This window comes from Raphanus sativus, chromosome 2 (genome assembly GCF_000801105.2).
Source record: "Raphanus sativus cultivar WK10039 chromosome 2, ASM80110v3, whole genome shotgun sequence".
Taxonomy (NCBI): domain Eukaryota; kingdom Viridiplantae; phylum Streptophyta; class Magnoliopsida; order Brassicales; family Brassicaceae; genus Raphanus; species Raphanus sativus.
Window position 1 is genome coordinate 39034791 of NC_079512.1, and position 19684 is coordinate 39054474.

General features: G+C 32.5%; 1 protein-coding gene across 2 annotated transcripts in view; it reads left to right on the forward strand.

Annotated features, from left to right (window-relative positions):
- The first annotated feature begins 147 nt into the window (after nt 1-147).
- Nucleotides 148-19684, forward strand: part of LOC130508332 (uncharacterized) — a 20552-nt gene continuing 1015 nt past the window's right edge. The window contains exons 1-6 of one of the 2 annotated variants that reach the window (XM_057003784.1): nt 154-527; nt 603-840; nt 909-1099; nt 1318-1553; nt 1647-1998; nt 2083-2455. In XM_057003784.1, the coding sequence (XP_056859764.1) occupies nt 309-527; nt 603-840; nt 909-1099; nt 1318-1553; nt 1647-1998; nt 2083-2229 (1383 nt within the window). In that variant the 5' untranslated portion in view covers nt 154-308 and the 3' untranslated portion in view covers nt 2230-2455. Of the gene's footprint in view, nt 528-602; nt 841-908; nt 1100-1317; nt 1554-1646; nt 1999-2082; nt 2456-19684 lie in introns of those variants that run through there. The other variant, XM_057003785.1, reaches the window with a different exon arrangement.

A 19684-nucleotide genomic window follows, 5' to 3' on the forward strand; every position in this document is an offset into this window, starting at 1 on the left:
TGTCACGGTGGATATAACATAAAGACCCTCTTCATGACATAAGTCAACAAAATGTCTTTTGTCATCGATGCATTACCACACACAGAAAGAGAGAGATATGTGTATATCTTATGGCATTGTCCACTTGTTAAAAGGTCTTTGGTAAAGAAAAGTCTATTGTCCTTCAGTTGTGGATAAGGAATATCTGCCAAAACCAATGATTCATCTTTCTATTACAAGAGAAAAAAAAAGAAAAGAGGGGTGGTGATATGTAGAGCTAGCTTGTGACTTGTTAGTAGAGAGAGAATACAAGTTACTGTACTTAGTGAATGGCTCCAGCAACTCCGAGGGTGGTGGTGAAAGTGGATTTGAAGAAGAAGCCATGGGAGCAGAATCAGCCTCTGCATAACAGGTGGCATCCTGAGATACAACCAGTTGGTGAGGTAAAGGCTGGTGAGTTCTTTAGGGTGGAAATGGTTGACTGGACGGGAGGTGCAATCAAAGATGATAGCTCTGCTGAGGATATCAAGAGCCTAGACCTCTCTACTGTAAGGAAGTAAACCCAATCATGATGATTTTTGCGTATAGATAGATAAAAAAAAGTTTATTTGGTGATTGTGCAGGTTCATTACCTGAGTGGACCAATCAAAGTTGTGGATGAGGATGGTGTTGCAGCCAAGCCAGGTGATCTTCTTGTTGTTGAGATATGCAACTTAGGTCCTTTACCTGGAGATGAATGGGGCTTCACAGCCTCGTTTGATAGAGAGAACGGTGGCGGTTTCTTGACTGATCATTTCCCATGTGCCACCAAAGCTATTTGGTACTTTGAAGGGATCTATGCCTACTCTCCTCAAATTCCTGGTAAAGACACTAACATCATCCATGTGTATGAGGCATTACATTGATTTATACACATCACGTTTTGGCAGGAGTAAGATTCCCAGGTTTGACACACCCAGGAATCATTGGGACTGCACCATCAAAAGAACTTTTGAGAATATGGAATGAAAGGGAAAGGCAACTAGAAGAAAGTGGTCTCAGTTCCCTAACACTGTGTGAGGTTGTGCATCAGAGGCCACTGGCAAACCTACCACTAGCTAAAGGATGCCTCCTAGGGAATGTAAGTCAGTATTTTTTTTATTTTTTTTATTATTTTTTGAATAATGTGTAATTTTTTTTTAATGAATGTAAAATTATATTCAAATAAAAAAAAACCAGGTTGGTTGACAAAAAAAAAAAAAAAAAAAAAAACCAGGTTACATCTAGTGCTACTGTTTATTTTTGTACACAAAAGAATAATCAAAAACTCATGTAATATTACCTTTGGAACTCATGTAGATGGAAGAGGGAACAGAGGAATGGGAAAGGATAGCAAAGGAGGCAGCAAGAACAATCCCAGGTAGAGAAAACGGAGGAAACTGTGACATTAAAAACCTAAGCAGAGGCTCTAAAATATATCTTCCAGTGTTTGTGGAAGGTGCTAACTTAAGCACCGGTGACATGCATTTCTCTCAAGGTGATGGTGAGATCTCTTTCTGCGGAGCCATTGAGATGAGTGGCTTCCTAGAACTCAAGTATGTGTAACATAATAAGACTTTCTTTATATGTTCTTTCTTTCTTTATATGTTCTTTCTAATGTTGTTACTAAGAAACTCTGAACCAATAAGGTGTGAAATCATAAGAAACGGAATGAAGGAGTACCTTACACCAATGGGACCAACCCCTCTCCATGTGAACCCGATATTCGAGATAGGTCCTGTGGAACCGAGATTCTCAGAGTGGCTCGTCTTCGAAGGTATCAGTGTAGATGAGAGTGGGAGACAGCATTACCTTGACGCAACAGTAGCTTACAAAAGAGCGGTTCTCAATGCCATAGACTACCTATTCAAGTTTGGTTACTCGAAAGAACAGGTATACCTGTTACTCTCATGTTGTCCATGCGAAGGGAGGATATCTGGGATAGTAGATTCTCCAAACGCAGTTGCTACACTTGCAATACCAACTTCCATCTTCGACCAGGTTTGAAACCACAAACAGAGTTTGCACTGTGTTCTTGACAGTTGGCAAAAACATTTTAAGTTGAGTTTTTATGTTTCTGCGCAGGATATACGGCCAAAGACTCGAAAGGTTCCAGCAGGACCTCGGATAGTGAGGAAACCAGACGTTATGAAGAGCACATATGATGGAACACTTGCAACTACAAGGAATCCAAGTTCTTCATCAGGAGAAGGGCCTTCAAGGAGTGGGTAACTTGCTAGACAAGTCTTTCTAGAAAGAATAAGGAATAAGTGACGTGGCTTGCATAGTGATAGGGAGCAGGTGCACGTGCAATACGAAATCTATTCTAGTTTTATCATGTTCTTTGAGAATTGTTACCCTGATCGTAACATCTTCTTCTTCTAGTATTGTAGCTAACACTTAGTTTTCTGCTCCTTTATTCACTAATGCATCAAAAAGCTTCAATTTTTACCCTAAATTGCAAAACTTTCAATAAGGAGAATGTTTACAGAAGGCAAAACATTTTTAACACTATACATTCCTTCTTCTAGCTAATAGATGATAGCTCGCTCTGCTGAAACATGCTTAGCTACTGCCCATAAACGCCAAGGATATAAGCTGAAAGAACAAACATCCATTGCTTGAGGATGCCACTGTTCGATGGCTCGAGCGAAGCCTATAAAAGCCCATTAAACGGCCCAAGACTTTCGCAATACTATTGTGTAAAGTAGTATGACGTTGTTTTGTTTTTTTGGGCCTTTTGGCAATAAATCTCTACGTATTACCGGCACCAAACTCACACATGATATTCCCTCCCTTTCGTAAATCATATATATAAAAAATTAGATAAATTGTTTCGCAGAAATAATATTTAATATTATTATACTTAAAATAAATTAAATATTTGCATTATTACTGATTTCAAAGTATTAGAAACTGACAAGTGCAAAAACTTATGTATTTACGATAATCTTTTTTTCAAGAAAATTCTATTGTTTAAGAAACGGATGCGAATGTGGTTAAATAATTAACAGAATAAGAATTTCAATTAATCCTACCATAATTTATGTTTTTTGTTATAGTGGATCTGTTTAAATGACTGTAACGATTTATTGGTGATTGATTTCATTTACAATAATCGTATATTTGTGGTTTACTTTATAATAGTAAACTCCTGTCTATCGTTCATATTTTTAGTTAGGGATGATAGAAATTAGTTTCGGTAAACATATAGGTGATGATATTCCACGTCCGGAATTAGCTAAGATGTTAGTAATAAATTAATAATTAATTCCATAACAGAAAAGTAACAAAATTCATGAAAGTTAGCATGTCGATATAAGATTTGTTATTGAGCTTCTCGAGAACTTTGTTTTTCAATACCAAAAGGTCTTGCTAATTTAAAGACAAACTTATTTATAAATAATTGACGATGCAGCCGTGCTAGGATCTTACCCTGCATCACGATTTCTAACAATAATATGTTTACCGTAAATATCTCCAACTGTTAACCAAAAAGTTAAACATGGTTGCATGTGTAGTAGAAAGAGAACAAACACGAGAGAATCGGGAGCGAGGTTATTTGTCTCGGCGTCTGCTCGTTCTCACATGTATCGGTAAATGTCTATAGATGATGAATTTATCAATGATCATGATAATGAAAATGATGATAGAATGGCTTTGATTTGACAAGACGAGTTAGAGACACGAAGAGGACGATGAGATTGATATAATATTTTTATATACGATTCTTTGCTTATCGTCGGTACTCGGTACTCATAGACATCTCTCCATGTCTTTCTCTTTTATCATCCGTATCCAAAGACAAGTCCAAAGAATATTTATTTACATTTTTTCTAAAAATATTTATTTACATTGCGATTATATTTATGTCTTGCCATTTGTACGACTGCCAGCGCAAACATTATATTCTGAAAATATTCGACAATGATATATACATTTTAACTTTTTCTTTTATGATGATTTACCTTTCAAAAGTATACGATATTTTATAACTTAAAAATTACCGAAAAGAGAAAATGCAATGACTTACGTAGATACAATTGTCGAAGACTTGCCTGCATGATCCTCGTCCGGTTAGACGCGGATCAGAAGATTATTGTAGCGAAAAAGTGATGTTCGGCGTATCTAAGTATTATACCCTCATTACTGTAGAAAATAAAAAATCAACGCCTTAATTTTTAAATCTGAATTGGCTAAAAGAAGTTACAAATATCAGAATATTAAACTCCAAGTCAAAATTTATATCATAAATTTACTACATTGAGATACTACAAAACAATTTATACAAATAATGAAATTGTAAGGAAAATAATAACAGAGATATATTAGATTAATGGAATCACAGTAAGAATGTTAAAGATGAGAATAGAATTATTATTTTGCATTCACTAAATTTAAAAACTGATCAAATATTAAAATTGCGCTGCTTGAAATTTGGACTAGGATCGCTTTAACGTACTTAAGAACATATAGTGTGGTTTGCATGCTTAATCCTGATTCCTATCATATGAGTTGGACAATATTCCCAAGATAAACTATTTATTTCCAGTGCAGTAATATGATATGATGACATTTACAAAAAAAAAAATATAATACTCCTTCCGTTTCTCAATAAGTGTTGTTGTCGAGAAAATTTTTCGTTGCAAAATAAGTGTCGTTTTAGCATTTCAATGTAGAATTTATTAATTTTATTCTCTATTTTATTTTTCTATTGGTTGAGTTATATGAGTAATGATGATTTTTTATTGAAAATATGCAAAATTAAATGATTTATTAATCTGTGTGCAAAAGTCTAAAATGACACTTATAATGAAACAGAGAGAATAATATGATATGATCCTGGAATAAGAGAACGAGGGAAGCTCCGAGCTACAGCCAAGAGGCACCGAAACAAGAAACCTGCAACTGCTAGCAGAAGTCCCATCTTGTTCCTTTGACTATTTTTTTTTCTTCACCCAGATAAGAAAAAACAAGTCCAATTTATTCACACTTTGTTTATGCATATTTTCCAACGCCAGTGTTCTTATGTGTTTCAAATTCAAGAAGGAGAAAAATATATAAATGGTTGTCGTTTACCTTTTTTGTCAAAAATGTTTGTTGTTTAACAGATAAAATAAAATAATAAATGATTGTTTATTTGAATTTTAGATAAGCTTCTTTTTACTAACGACTGTTTGTTTCATTTTAAACTTGTGATTTCCTCGTACGTTTGGATAATTTCATATGAAATACTATTAGCGAAACATAAAGAGAACAAAAAAAGAGAAACATAAAGAGAAACAATTTTTGGGTGCTAAAAAGATAAATATATAATAACTCTACTATTTTTCGTCATGTTTTAGTTTTTATTGTCACTATCTAAGCCCAATAAGCTTTTAAATTTAATATAAGTTCGGTGTTCAAATAACATAACTCTTTTTTTAAACTTAAAAAATAACATCTCTACTATATAAAAGTACGTAGCCAATAGATACAAATACACTGCCATATCAATAATTTTATGGTTTCCGGATAGAAATATATATTTCTCTCCAAAAAGCTTTTTATTCTAAAATTTTCAATAATTTCTGTCTAAAATTTCAAAGTTTTCTTCTCGAAAAGTAAAACTTCAAACCTAACTTCAAAACTATTATATTTTACTCTATGTTCTTTATATTTTTCGTAATTAATATGAATTCATAAAACTTTTATAAATAATTAGAACATATATAAAAATATTACATCAATATTAATTATTAAAATATTACACCACAATATAAATATAAAATAAAAATACATAACTAATTACTAAAATACAAGAAAAATACAATATTAATTCATAAAATTAATTCCGTAATGTTCCATCTTTGATTACACAAAATTGTTTAGAAATATTTTAAAGAGTTTAGAGATTCCAGAGCAAATTTACCATATTGTTAGTTCTGTTGTAATATTTAAATGTGTGTAATAATTATATAGTCTTGTTGTCTAATTCTACTAGACTTTTAGAGGTTAAGATTCTTTTTGTAGTCTTTTTTTTTGTCAACAATTCTTTTTGTAGTCTTGTTCTCTAATTCTACTTTTAGAATAATATAAATCTGATTTTTAAATTTTTATTTAATTTTATGTATAAAACTTGAATTATTAAAACAAAACTGAAATATTTATGAGATAATTTGTTTTAAGAATTAAAAAAATAAACGAAAAATACTTAAAAAGATGTGTAATTAATTATAAGGATCAAAATACAAATAAAAGATAGAAATTTCAAATATACAATTTTACTCCTCAAAACTCTAAATTTGAAGTTTTGAAATTTCTTTTGGAAAGCAAAAAAAAAAAATTTTGAAGTTATAAAATTTCTTTTGGAGATGTTCTTAATTTTTTTTACACAATACACTTAGCTATAAATAGGTAATAAATCAAAACAACTTTCTTCTTATAACTTTTTCTAATACAATTGGTGTCTTTGGTTAAAATTCAAGTCGGAGCACACCCAAAAAGAAAAGAAAAATAATCGGAGCATACAATTAATGGCACAACAATAGTCACAAAGGCAAATGAAAATCTTTTAGATAATCAGATTGACAACTCTGGACCATGGGACTAAGGCTTTTTTTTTTGAACAACTAATTTAGATTAAATCCCGGCCTCAGGTCCAAGAAGTAATAGAGTGATACAAGCAGGCTTTGGACAAACTGTCCGCTGACCCATTTTCTTCTCTAGCAACAAAAGAAAAAACGCAGAAATCAAAAGAAACAGAGGGGCATTCAATGTCCGAGAGGACTCCGTAGAGATCCATTGGCTTTGTAACCGAACTTATCGCGTTGTATAGGAGTATGTGTAAGAGTGCATTATGATAGGGAGAATGGTGGACCATGGGACTAGGCTAATTTGATAGAAAGGCTTTGTTTTTCCACAAAAAAAAATGAATGGATAATAACTAGTAGATGTTTTAGTGCATATTGGAAAAAAAAGTTATACAAATCTCTGATTTTCTTGTACTATAACAGATCTCTGATTGTTCCTGCCACAAACATCGTGATTCTGTATGAAACGTCATTTCAAGCACTCTTAGTTATCGTCCACCATTCTCCCTATCATAATGCACTCTTACACATACTCCTATACAACTGCACTATAATAACAAAAAAAACTGCACTATAATTATAATCGCAAATTAAAAGTTAATGCCTAAAAAGCTCGTAGTGATTCTTGGAACATCCGGTCTTAGTCTGATACATAATTTAAACCAAATAGCTTGAACTAACACTAACATAATATTATTAAAGGAATTTACGTTAGTGTAAATTAAATGTTCGAATTGACACTTCCTTAAAGCCTCTCCCGGCCGCTTTGCGCTTCCAACATTCACAGCTGGATTTACATTTCTCAACGAAGAAATATACAAAAGGGCATTAGTGCCATTTTACTATCCGACATAAGTCGGTAAAACAAAAACTTTGGTCTGACTTCTGTATGCTTTGACTGGTCTTAACTCGTATCAGGACTCAAGTCTCAACTATATCGATTTATCAACTTCCTTGAACTAAGTTTGATGTATTCGTGTTAGATAATAACGTGACAGTTAGATTGGTAAGTCACTAGCCCGTGTAACCATCACATGGTTATTGGATCCCGATGCACTCTACGTACGCTGGCTCCGTTTTTTTATTGAGGTCCAAATAGTAACAATGCATTGCAACGCAATAACGGGGAAATAAATAGAAGTTGAATGATAATTTCAGAACAAAATTCAGAACACAGTTACGAAAAAATCATTACTATTTAAGTGATCAAAATGATATATGTACTTAGTTTATACTAATATTTGTAGTAGGATTTTGAAGAGATCTTAACATTGAAGGTAGTAAGTATATATATCGTAAAAAAAGAGTATATATATCATTCAGATGATCTTGCAGCCGACGAAGGCCCGACCAAAGCTTTTTCGCATATTGACTATTGACAATGATGTCGACAAAAGAGTATTGGTAATAATATACAGGCCTGATAATATATATTAATAATAATAAAAGAGTTTGAAATGCTGGCACGTTTCATGTTTGATTTGCCTTCGATATTTCTGCTACGTAAATTTAGATCATATTATTTTGAATATATACCATTTTCTTTCAGTTTATTTGAATATCCGAAGATGGAATTTATATATGGACTGAATTTCCTAAAATTATTCTGAATTTTTTTATAGATGTGAGATACCCTAAATTAATTAAATATAATATATAATTATATTATTATATGCATAATCATTTCTCTTATTTATATGGCGAAGTGATAAAATCAAACATTACTTAAAAAAAAAAAACATTCTGCTGGGAGTAAACACTTTTTTATTTAAGAAGTATTGTTAGTCTACTCTTTCTCTAGAATCTCTCCAACTTCTCTCTTCATCGTTTCTCCTCTCCGTCTGGTGTTCGAGGTTTTTCGGCGGTGGTTCGCCTCTGGCGCCACCGTCGGAGTAGTGGTTGTGATTTTTTTTCTCTTTCTTGCATGTTTAGTATTTGGTTAGTATCTGTACTTCTGACATCGATGACAATCACTTGCATCGTTTGGCCGTCTTTGCTTCTGGCGTCATCACCTTCAATTCCGGTGACGGCGGCCGGCTTTGTCTCCGACTTTGACCTTTCTTCAAGGGAAGTTGGCTCTTCTGGAGTAATCCCCGAGCATTGGGGATTCTGGTTCTTTGGGTTTGATGGTTTCGAGTGGAGGATGAGATCTCGACTTCCGTCGATTGAAGCTCTCCGATCTGTACGAAGTTTCTTCTATGTGGTATGTGGATTAGGGTTGGATGAGATATCGAACAGGTTTGATTGAAGCTCTCCAATGGTTGGACTTGTGGTGATGAAGATGAATACCCGAAAGCTGGTGGGTATTTGGTTATGGTGTTCCCGGTTTAGATTCCGGTGGGTGCAGTGTTCCCGGTGTTGATTGGCGACTCGACGAGGATGGTGGAGGTTGATTCAGCACGTGGATCTGTTTCTTCGGTGCTTTGCACACGTGTAGTTACGTGCCACCGTTTTCCTCTGATGTGGTTTATGTGGACCATTGTTTGGGCCTTTTTGTGTTGGGCGTTTATGCTTTTTGTTTTGCCCTTGTGTTTTGGGCTTTATGTTTGTAATCAAAAAATCCTTTAGTTAATAAAAAGTTAGACGGCAAAAAAAAATAAAAAAAATCAAACATTACTTATAATACTGGATCCACCAACAAATCATAATTCCCGAAAGTTCGTAACAACCCCCACGTCACTCCTTCAGTCACTGTCACTCGATCCACTAGTTAAAATCTAGTTTTATCAAATTATATTCTAATTGTATTTTTGGGACTGTGGGTCAACTTGCATGAGAAATAGCTCACCAGCAATTTTTGATACTTTCATGAGACACATTGCAATCCCGTAGTTACCTTATGTCCTACTTGTTACCATAGTTTATTACGTTTTCTTTACGAGACTTTTATGTATTTACCCAAAAAATTATGTATACATTTCAGTAATTTTTAGTTTTTTACCATGTAGAACGAGGAGAGGACTAAACAAAATTTTATTTAAGGTTAAAAACTAAAATCAACTTAAAAACAGAAAAATACTCAAAATTGAATACCATGAACTAAAACGAAAAAACTAAAACCTAATTGTAAGGTACTTGTCTTCGAAACTAAAACTAAACAACTAGCATTAGATCGTATATTAAAAGTCGGTGCAAATCAGATATTTACATTTTAAAAAATGTTTATGATCCGATTTATCCGAATAGTTAATTATTTGATTTATCCAATTTATATTAAGGGTATATAATAACTGAATACTTATTATTTTTGATATATTTGATACTTTTTGTCATCATTACATTAACTATTTAAATTCAGATTGGTTAAGCTAGTATGTGTGAGTTTACGACGCCCATAAGAGAAGAACCTACAAAATACATACTTAAATAGTTAATGTAATGATGACATAAGATACTCAATTACATATTCTATCGCATGTCGTCTTTCAGCAAATGCTCAATTGAGAGGACATGCTCAAATCTAAATGCTATCCGACTGAGCTAAACGTATTACTATCTTAGAATGTCTTTAACGACATGAAAATATATGTGAATGCGAAATGTATTACACCTGTCCTACAGTGATAGCTGTTCTCTGTCAAACCAATGCTGCCAAATGTAAATGTTATACTTAAATTAGGGCGACTTGAATAAATCGTACGGGACATCGAGTTAAACATTTATTACACAGAGACGGACCGGGATAAAATGTATCAAGATCGTCTCATTGATGTTTTTGAGGAGCTTGTCTTGGAATTTATATGTATTCTTATCATTTGTCTAATCGTCACAGATGATCTTATTTACATAGTGTATATAATACGATATGTTGAATTGTAGACAAGTTAATTTTGACCAAAAAGACAATAATCTGTCTGCTAATTACTCGACACTTTGAGTCGGGCGATGTGGTCCACGGTATATCTATATATTATTTATAAACGACCCACGACGTTCCTTGATTAGAGTTTAACATACGCGTAATAAATTAAAAGTCTTTCATCTAACATATGAATTGTGATATTACTATCCCATGCGTTTCAAAATAAATGATATTACTATCGTATATTGTGGAGTATGGTGAGACCGAAAGAGTGCCTAGAATTAACACCGTTAGACTTTTTTTTTTGAGAATTGGCTTAAGGCTATGAATTTGAGTAGTTTATATATTTTTGATTTTTAGATTTGGCTTTAATTTTTGGTACTATGACTATGGGTAAACTTCCAGTATTGAATTAGAACCCATGAGAAGAATAGTGACCTCATTTTTAGCAATACATCACTAAAATTACCAGTGATCCATGTGGATAAACTATATTTAATATTTTGAATTTTCTTATCAAAGAAAAATAACAAAAATTAGTAATTGTCTAGAGCATAGTTAGGTTAAACAGCCAGAGAAAGGTAACTTGGGTATTTGAGAAGTTATATAATTCGATAATCGTTTCTATGTTATTGATTCATAACCTCATGATCTCTTTGTATACAATTCTAAGTTCTATAATCCTATCTAGAAGAAGAGATTACACAATAAAAAAAATATTCTATTCTAATACTATTTCATTTAGGATATGTTAATATCCCAATATTCCCCTTCAAATTAGAGCATACAATTTTTTAAGTAAAAATTGAACTAGAAGTATTCAAATTCAAATATTTCTTTCATCAAAATATCAGTTCGCTGGATCGTCGGTCTTGTTTCATCAAATTCAATTTTATCGGTTTTGTTTCATCAAGTTCAGTTTTGTTGGGATCGGTTTCATCAGTTTGAGGTTGTTGTCACAACAAGAATATTCTCCATTCTTGTTAATTAAAGAAAATCACAGGTCGAGAGTTTAAGAGGTCACAAGTCGAGAGATCAATTGTTCGAAATCACATGTCGTGAATTCAAGAGTTCGAGGTCGCATGTCGTGAGATCAAAAGTCATGGGGTCAAAGTTGTTCAATGGTCATGAGTGAATTCACAGGTTCGTGAGATCAAAGTAGTCGGCGGTCATCAAGAGTTCATTATTCCATGCTTTCCATGTCATCATCCGGATCGTCGTCTTCATCTTCTTCAATTGTCATCACCATTAGAAACAGAAGCGTTAGTTTTGATCCACAAAAACCGTTATGGCTCTGATATTGTGAAAAGTTATATAATTCGATAGTTTTTTCTATATTATGGATTCATGACCTCAAGATCTCCTTATATACAACTCTAAGTTCCATAATCCAGAAATATTATATTCTAATACTATTTCGTTTAGGATATGTTAATATCCCAATAGTATTATCAGAATTATATAAAAGCAATCATTATATCAAAGAATACTAACTTTTGTGTTTAAATTATTGTCAAAAGTTTCTACAATTTATCTCATGTTATGTGTGTGTGTTTTTCTGTAGTTTTCACAAACTCGAAAAGGTTAAAGGTGATATTATCAATGCGTTATAAAAAATCATTATTGGTTCATATATTCGGAAAGATCAGTATCTTCTTTTTTCAGATTATCTATCAGTTTTGTATAGTATTCCTTTCATTTTAGTTTAGCTATTATTGTAAAATAAATATTAGTTTTAAAATAAATATCATTCACTAATTTTAATGAAATTTATAAACAATATTTTCTTGTTTATCTTCTATTGGTTAAAATAGATTAGATATATAGATAGTTGTAGTTTTATTTTTAAATATGCAAATTAAATATTTTTTAATTTTTGTGTATAAATCTAAAACGAAAACTAAAATCAAATTGAGAGTAATTTTTTTAATCAATGATATAAAAAGAAAGATATTTGTGCTGAACATACTTATCTCACCCTTTTATATATGTGATTTTCTTACCTTTTATAATTTTATATTGAAAATAATTACAGACCCAGTCTAGTTACTATAATTTTTATTTTTTCTAACAATTTATGTCTTACATCATAACGTTATATTACGATGAAGAAGTTTGTTTATTTATTAATTTTATTTCTAATAGTTATATTACAAGTTTCAGAGAGTATTTTTAAAAATAATTTTTAATATTCACAAAGTAGTGTTTTGTATATTATTATTTTTGTTGCAAAAATCAAGTTTTAATTTTATTTTAGTGTATTGGTATAATAAATTGTTTAGAAAAAAATTAAACATGCATAATAATAATGAGAAGTTGTATAAAATTGAATAAAGTATTTAACAAAAGCTAGAGAAACAACAGTGGGAAACAAAATTATTAAAAACTCCATAATCACGTTTATGATATAATTTGATAGGCCGGAACGAAGAAGAATGACTCATTTAAAACCATGGTCTTCATTTATACTCTATTTTATTTTCGAATCTTCATAAAGCTCATAATTTTTTTCAGTTGTTAACAAAAAGACTTCTCTTTACTTTAGCTCTAGAAATCTTGTTTGGCCAAATTCTTCCTGGATATACAATACATTGATGATCGCATAAAGCCAATTAAAGTATTAAACTAGCACCACTATATTGGTGTCTACCAAAGTGTTTTATGGACCACGGTTTTTGAATATTCCATTCAGTAGATTATTATCGATGATAGTTCAACCGATTGCACTAAAAACATGATATAAAAAGGTGGACTAATGTCCAGATGCTGAACTGGTTTGTGAGGTTAGAAAAAACTAGCGACAATATATGTTTTAAGCTACAACTTATTGAGAATACTTTTTAAATTAATTCAGAGATATTTCAGACTTGTGAAAGAATTCAAACTGTAGTCTACGAATAAAATTTAGTTTCGAGTATTCAAATGAATCTTAAAATATGATTTTATATATGTGTGGCCACAAGGTTAAGTAAATCAAAATGTGAACATGGATTACTTAATTCCCGAGAATTCGCATACCATTAGAGACCACCACTTTTGGTTACAAATGTATGTATAAATCTTTTCACTAAATCCAAAAGTATATATACATATATTTTAAAATTATTATTATATTAGCTACGATATTTGTAAAATGACTTTCAATACGCAGTCCATTCAATTCGTTATATTGGTCGATGGTTTATAACTTTATTTATATGTATACGCTACTCGATTATTTTTATATTAAAAATATAAATACGTTTAGATAAAATTAAAATACGGCATAGACTTTTGTTGATAACTTTACCTTAGTCTTGATCGTGTTGAAGTAAGGCACTAAATATATGTGTCCAACACAATTTTCAATTCAAGGTTTCTTATATTTTGCGAATGAAATGTAGTAATCGGCAGTAAAATCTAATAATATTGTACTCTCTCCGTTTTATTTTACTTGTCGTTTTAGACTTTGACACATACATTAATAAAACATTCAAGCTTGTATATTTGCTAGATAAAACATCATTACCAATACACATAACTAGATCTCAACCAATAGAAAATAGCTTAGTATAAAAAATCAATAAATTTTGCATTGAAATCATAAAACGACACTTATTTTAAAACAAAAATTTTATTCTAAAACGACATCTAATTCGAAACGGAGGGAATATTTTTTTGGTATGGTTTTGGTTTGAATTTGCTTTTAGCAAAATATTTGTCATATTTAAGGGATCTTTAAGAAAACTAACCTTTTTTTTGTTCTGTATGTTTTGGACCTGTTTGCTGTTTATAAATTCAGTCTTACATCGACTTCTGGGGGTACAATTTCAATGAAAAAACGAATTGAATTATCCAACTGTAGGTTAGTAATTGTTTGTTAATTATAATATTGATCCATTGTGTTGTACACGGCTCAACTAGACAATATATAATAACGCCACGAAGAACATTTAGTTATTATTAGTTCTTGTAAATTGTATATAGTGCTCGACAATGTCATAATCAGTAAAATACTAATCACTTACCAACCTGAACTATATGTGTTATATGTTTTGAGGGGGCACGTCAAGTTTGCCGTTTGTTTGTCTGATGACATATTATTTAATTTTTGTGTTGTGTTTCTTGTCTAGTTTCCACTTATACACAAATATCGACTGGAACGATTTTTGAAAGATATTATTCGAGAAGAGTACTAACGGTAACGGTAACGGTAAATTTGGGGCTTACTTAGTTACTATCTCCAAATGATATCAATCAACATGATTTTCATTTTTTTTTTTTTGTTAACGATCATGTGCATGTTGCCTATTGACACTTAATGGCTGACGTCCAATTAAGCACACTGAAGGACCGTTCTTAACTAGTATTTATAAACGTTACAGTTTTTCAATATGACGGTTAGTTTTCCATTTTTGACCAAATAAAAGGAATATATAATTTATTGAATACATTGTAAAAGTAATGTATTTTTTTTCTTGTTTGAAACTGGAATTACATGTGACGATTAAAATTACACACAAAAACTGAAATCATTCGGCGCTAAAACGATTCAGCTGGTGGTGTAGGCAGCCGTACGCAGATGATCTATCCTTTTTCTTAGAAAGCGCAGATGATCTATCTTATTACAATGGTTCTTCACAAAATTTATAATGTGAAATTTAGTGTAATCAACTACAAATATAGCTGATGGCTAATATTTCGTTTTAAGAGTTGCTCAAACGGATGTCTCACATCTATGTCCCCATAAACATACATCATCCATACTTCCTCCGTTTCTAAATAAAAATATTATTAATTATTTATCTAACCATACTTTAATCAATAACAAAATATATTGCATAATACCATAACATTAGTTATTAATAAATTTTCCATAGAAAATTAAAAATATCATATAATTTGGAACAATTTTTTTTTCTAAAATATCATGTATTAAAAACGGAGGGAGTGTATATAATCATTTATTCCATAACTAATCAATCATTAAAAGTGTACAATAGTAATGAACTTTGAATTTTCTTATTGCTCATAAGTTAATTTTTAAATAAAATTATCATTTGATTTTATATATTATATGTTTTCAATACAATGTTTTTGTTTTACCTTTTTGTCATCTTGTTTGTTTACCTATTTTACCAACATTAATTAAGATAATTAGTATTAGTTAGAATAAATTAAACTTTCATAAAATTATATTATTTATATATTGTTATTTTTAGTATTGTAAATTTAATTTTAGAATATATGAAAAATCTTAAATTTATATCTTTCTTATTCTTTAAAAAAAACTATATCTTTGTGAAGTGAAAAGTACATTATATTAAAGTTTTGTTTGCAAATAAGTAATTCCAAAGAAATAAAGGCTGTGACAGGATTCATTAGAGTAAACTGGATTAAAAATGATGGAAAATGGTGGAAAATAAATAATTTAAAAATAACATAAGTGATTACTCTAGCAAAATGTAAAGTTGAGTGTTTATTTTTTTCCATTTAAACAGTTATTTGAGTAAGTGATAAAACTATGTGTTTTACATGATTGATAATTTATAATGGAATATAGAGTAAATTAATATTTAGAATAAATATTTACCCTTAAATATACTATCAGATCACACTTGTACAGTAAATAATTTTCTTTGCGAGAGCAAATGATTATTTAGGAGATGGTGCGAGTAATATTCAGAAGTGATGATGTAGGAGTTAATATGTGTGTAGGAGTGCGAGAGAGGCAATTACTTGCTAATATTGGTTACTTGTTACTTGATTTGATTTGTCCGAGTAATTTTTTTTACGATTCAATAGTTAATTTACTTGAAACAAATACTTATTTTATCAAGTATTTTGAAAAAAAATTGACACTTGCAAATAACTTGTCTTGCCTTGTTACTTACTAAACTAAATATTGTCTCTTGATTACATACAAAAAACACATATTACAAGAGAATACGAGTTGCAGGATTCAAGTGGATTTAGCGTATGACACTGTGTGGAAGAGACGTTTGAAACCCTAAGAGAGTACAAGTCGTATGGTAGAAGAAATATTTTGTTGGTAAGAACTAAGATGAATGATAAAATGTGGGTTTGAGATAATAGACTTTAATATTTTATTTAATAATGGACTGTCTTGTTTATTAAACAAACTATTATTGTAATTAACTATTACTAAATAAAAGATAATATAAATCTTATTTTGCAACTATAAACTACCGAGTATTTTGTAAAAAGAATAACAAGTAATAAATAACGAGATAAATATCAAAAAATGAAATGATATTTGATATTTGCCTTGTTGTTAGTAAATTTTTTTGACTTGTTACTTGTCTTGCTAACGACAAATATTCGGTTTTTCAAGATAAAAACATGTGAAATCACGAGTACAAGATGAATATCGAATAAGGATGTCCAGTTCTACCGTGTGAGTTTATGGGCAAAGGAAAACCAAAAAGAGAGAAACCATAATGAGTTAACGAAGACAGCCGCCATTTCCACTTCTCACTCCCACTTACAACTCTTCCTTTTGGGCAAGGTTTCGACATCAATGCTCGTCTTAATCACCATTAATCTACTCATCATTAAGACATCGAAAGCCCACTATTTTTCAAAGGGAGAATTACCAATTGTGACTCAAAACTTGGAGTCAAACCCAAAAGAGTACCCCAACTTGGGTCAAAGGCAAAAGTAACTTAAAAGGCTATTGAAATTACAACTATCTCCTTGTGAACAAACAAAAAAACGGATTTTTTTTTACGTTTCTACCCCTCGCAAGTCGTCTGTAAACAGACGACTTGAAAATAAGTCGTCCAGACGACTTTAAGTTAAGTCGTCTGGACAGTTATTCTTAAACATAATTTAAAAATTTTGTAAAAAATATTTTGATAAGTGAAAAATTGGAATTATGTAATTAACATATGTCTTAAGAGATATAAATTAATATATAACAAATTTCAATTGTTTTCAGCCCAGATGAGTGAAAGTAGTGAGTCATGATATTCTTTAGTTTATGTTTCATCAACATATGTTGTAGTATTGTATGTGTTCTTAGGGTTAGATTTTGGAAAGCATTAAAACCGTTTTTGAAAATTTTTAAAATTACCTAGGCGTGTTCGTTTCTGTGTATAGTAAACACTATTGAAGTATAATTTGATTTTATAACGTGGTTAGTAAGTTAATTTAGTCATTTTAGTTTAGGGGTTCATTTTAGGGTATTGGACGACTTAATATTTAGTCTTCTGTTCCCAGACGACTAAATATTAGGTCGTCTGATGTACATTATCAGCCAGAATAAGTCGTCTAAACCGGACCAAACCTTAAAGTTTACCAATGTACTTTTAAAGCTAACCGGATTATTTACCCAATATATAAGGTGATTTTTTTTTTTTTTCATTTTCCGCGAACAGAAACCCTAACAGTTCTCTCTCACCGGCGATATCAAAGGCGATTCGAATTCCCACTATTTCCGAACAACCATCGTTCTCAACGTCGGCTATCTATCTCACTTCATTCTCACCGTTGTCGCCGCAGCTTCTTCTAACCCTAGCGCCGCCGATTCCTCTAAACCCTAGCGCCCCCGCTTCCACTATTTCCGAACAAACCGTCGCCCTCGCCACCGTGCTCACCAACGTTCTCACCGCCGCTTACTCTAAACACTAGCTAGCACCGCCGTTTCTTCTAAACCCTTAGCGCCGCCGCTTCTTCTAAACCCTAGCGCCGCCGCTTCTTCTCTGTAAACCGTAGCGCCGTTTCTCTGTAAACCCTAACGCCGGTAAGTCATCAAACTCGTGGAAAGATGAACATAAAACGTTGTCTCTTTCAATTTACTCATTCTCACCGTTTCACGTTTATTTTTTCAGATCTATAACCACAATGACGAGTACTCGAACTCCTTCTGCGACTAATCAGGTCCGCTTGAAATTTTTCTACTGGAAGACTTGTAAGTAAGTCGTCTGGAAAGTCTTCAACCTGGACGACTTAGTACGTCCATTTGGAAGACTTTCCAGACGACTTAAATATAAGTCGTCAACTAAGTCGTCCAGTTGGACGACTTTCTAGACGACTTATATTTAAGTCGTCTACTAAGTCGTCTGGAGTAAACAATTAAGGCGTGATTGATTTAGCTTGTGTTCTGACTTCTATTGTTGTCTTTGATTATTTTGCAGACAAAAAGGATGGATATTCAGAACTCCCCCGTAGGTTATACACATTAGGGGAAGAGCCAGAACCCCACAATAGCATTTCGTATCATACGGATAACACGAAGTTGCATACTGCTCTTAGGGAAGCTCTCACTGATGCTGAATTTGAAGAGCTCAAGGAGTCGAGATTGGGAGTTTTCATCAAGTTCAAGGAGCAGGGATTTGGTTGGGCTTCAAGGCTGGTTCACCACTTGCTCGGTTTAAAGCTGGACATTAAGAAGAAGTACGAGATGTGGTGTCTCGTTGGTCCAGAACCTGCGAGGTTTTCACTGTTAGAGTTTGAAAACATCACTGGTCTAAACTGCGACTACATCGAGGACCTTGAGACACCAGAATGTGAAGTTACCCCACAGATGGTTTCTTTCTGGGAGATGATGGGAGTTCATCGGGAAGCTGGGCCAAGTACTGATCAGATAATAGCAGCACTGAAGAGATGCGGGGATTGGTCCAGGGAAGATCGCAAGCGACTCGCGTACCTTTCCATCTTCACTGGATTCATTGAAGGGAAAAAGTTCTCAAGCGCTACACGAGCTACTCTCGCAAGGCTAGTGATGGATTTAGAAAGGTTTGAGAATTATCCATGGGGGAGAGTCGCGTTTAAGGTGCTGATGGACTCTTTGTGGAACAAAGATATTACTGGCTGTTACACCGTGGATGGCTTTATACAAGTTCTTCAGGTCTGGGCGTACGAAGCTATTCCGGGATTGGGTGCTAGTATTGGTCTACCCAGAGCAAACAGTCCGTCTCCACCGATTCTGGCTTACGACGGCAGCAGAGGCCGCAGATTCATGAAAGCTGCTATCTTGAGTCAGGTACCTTTCCATCTTCACTTAATTAAGTCGTCCGGAAGGTCTTCCAGCTGGACGACTTAGTAGACGACTTATTATAAGTCGTCTGGAAGGTCTTCCAGCTGGACGACTTAGTAGACGACTTATTATAAGTCGTCTGGAAGGTCTTCCAGCTGGACGACTTAGTAGACGACTTATTATAAGTCGTCTGGAAGGTCTTACTGGAAGTTTTCCAGCTGGAACGACTTAAGTAGACGACTTATTATAAGTCGTCTGGAAGGTCTTCCAGCTGGACGACTTAGTAGACGACTTATTATAAGTCGTCTGGAAGGTCGTCCAGCTGGACGACTT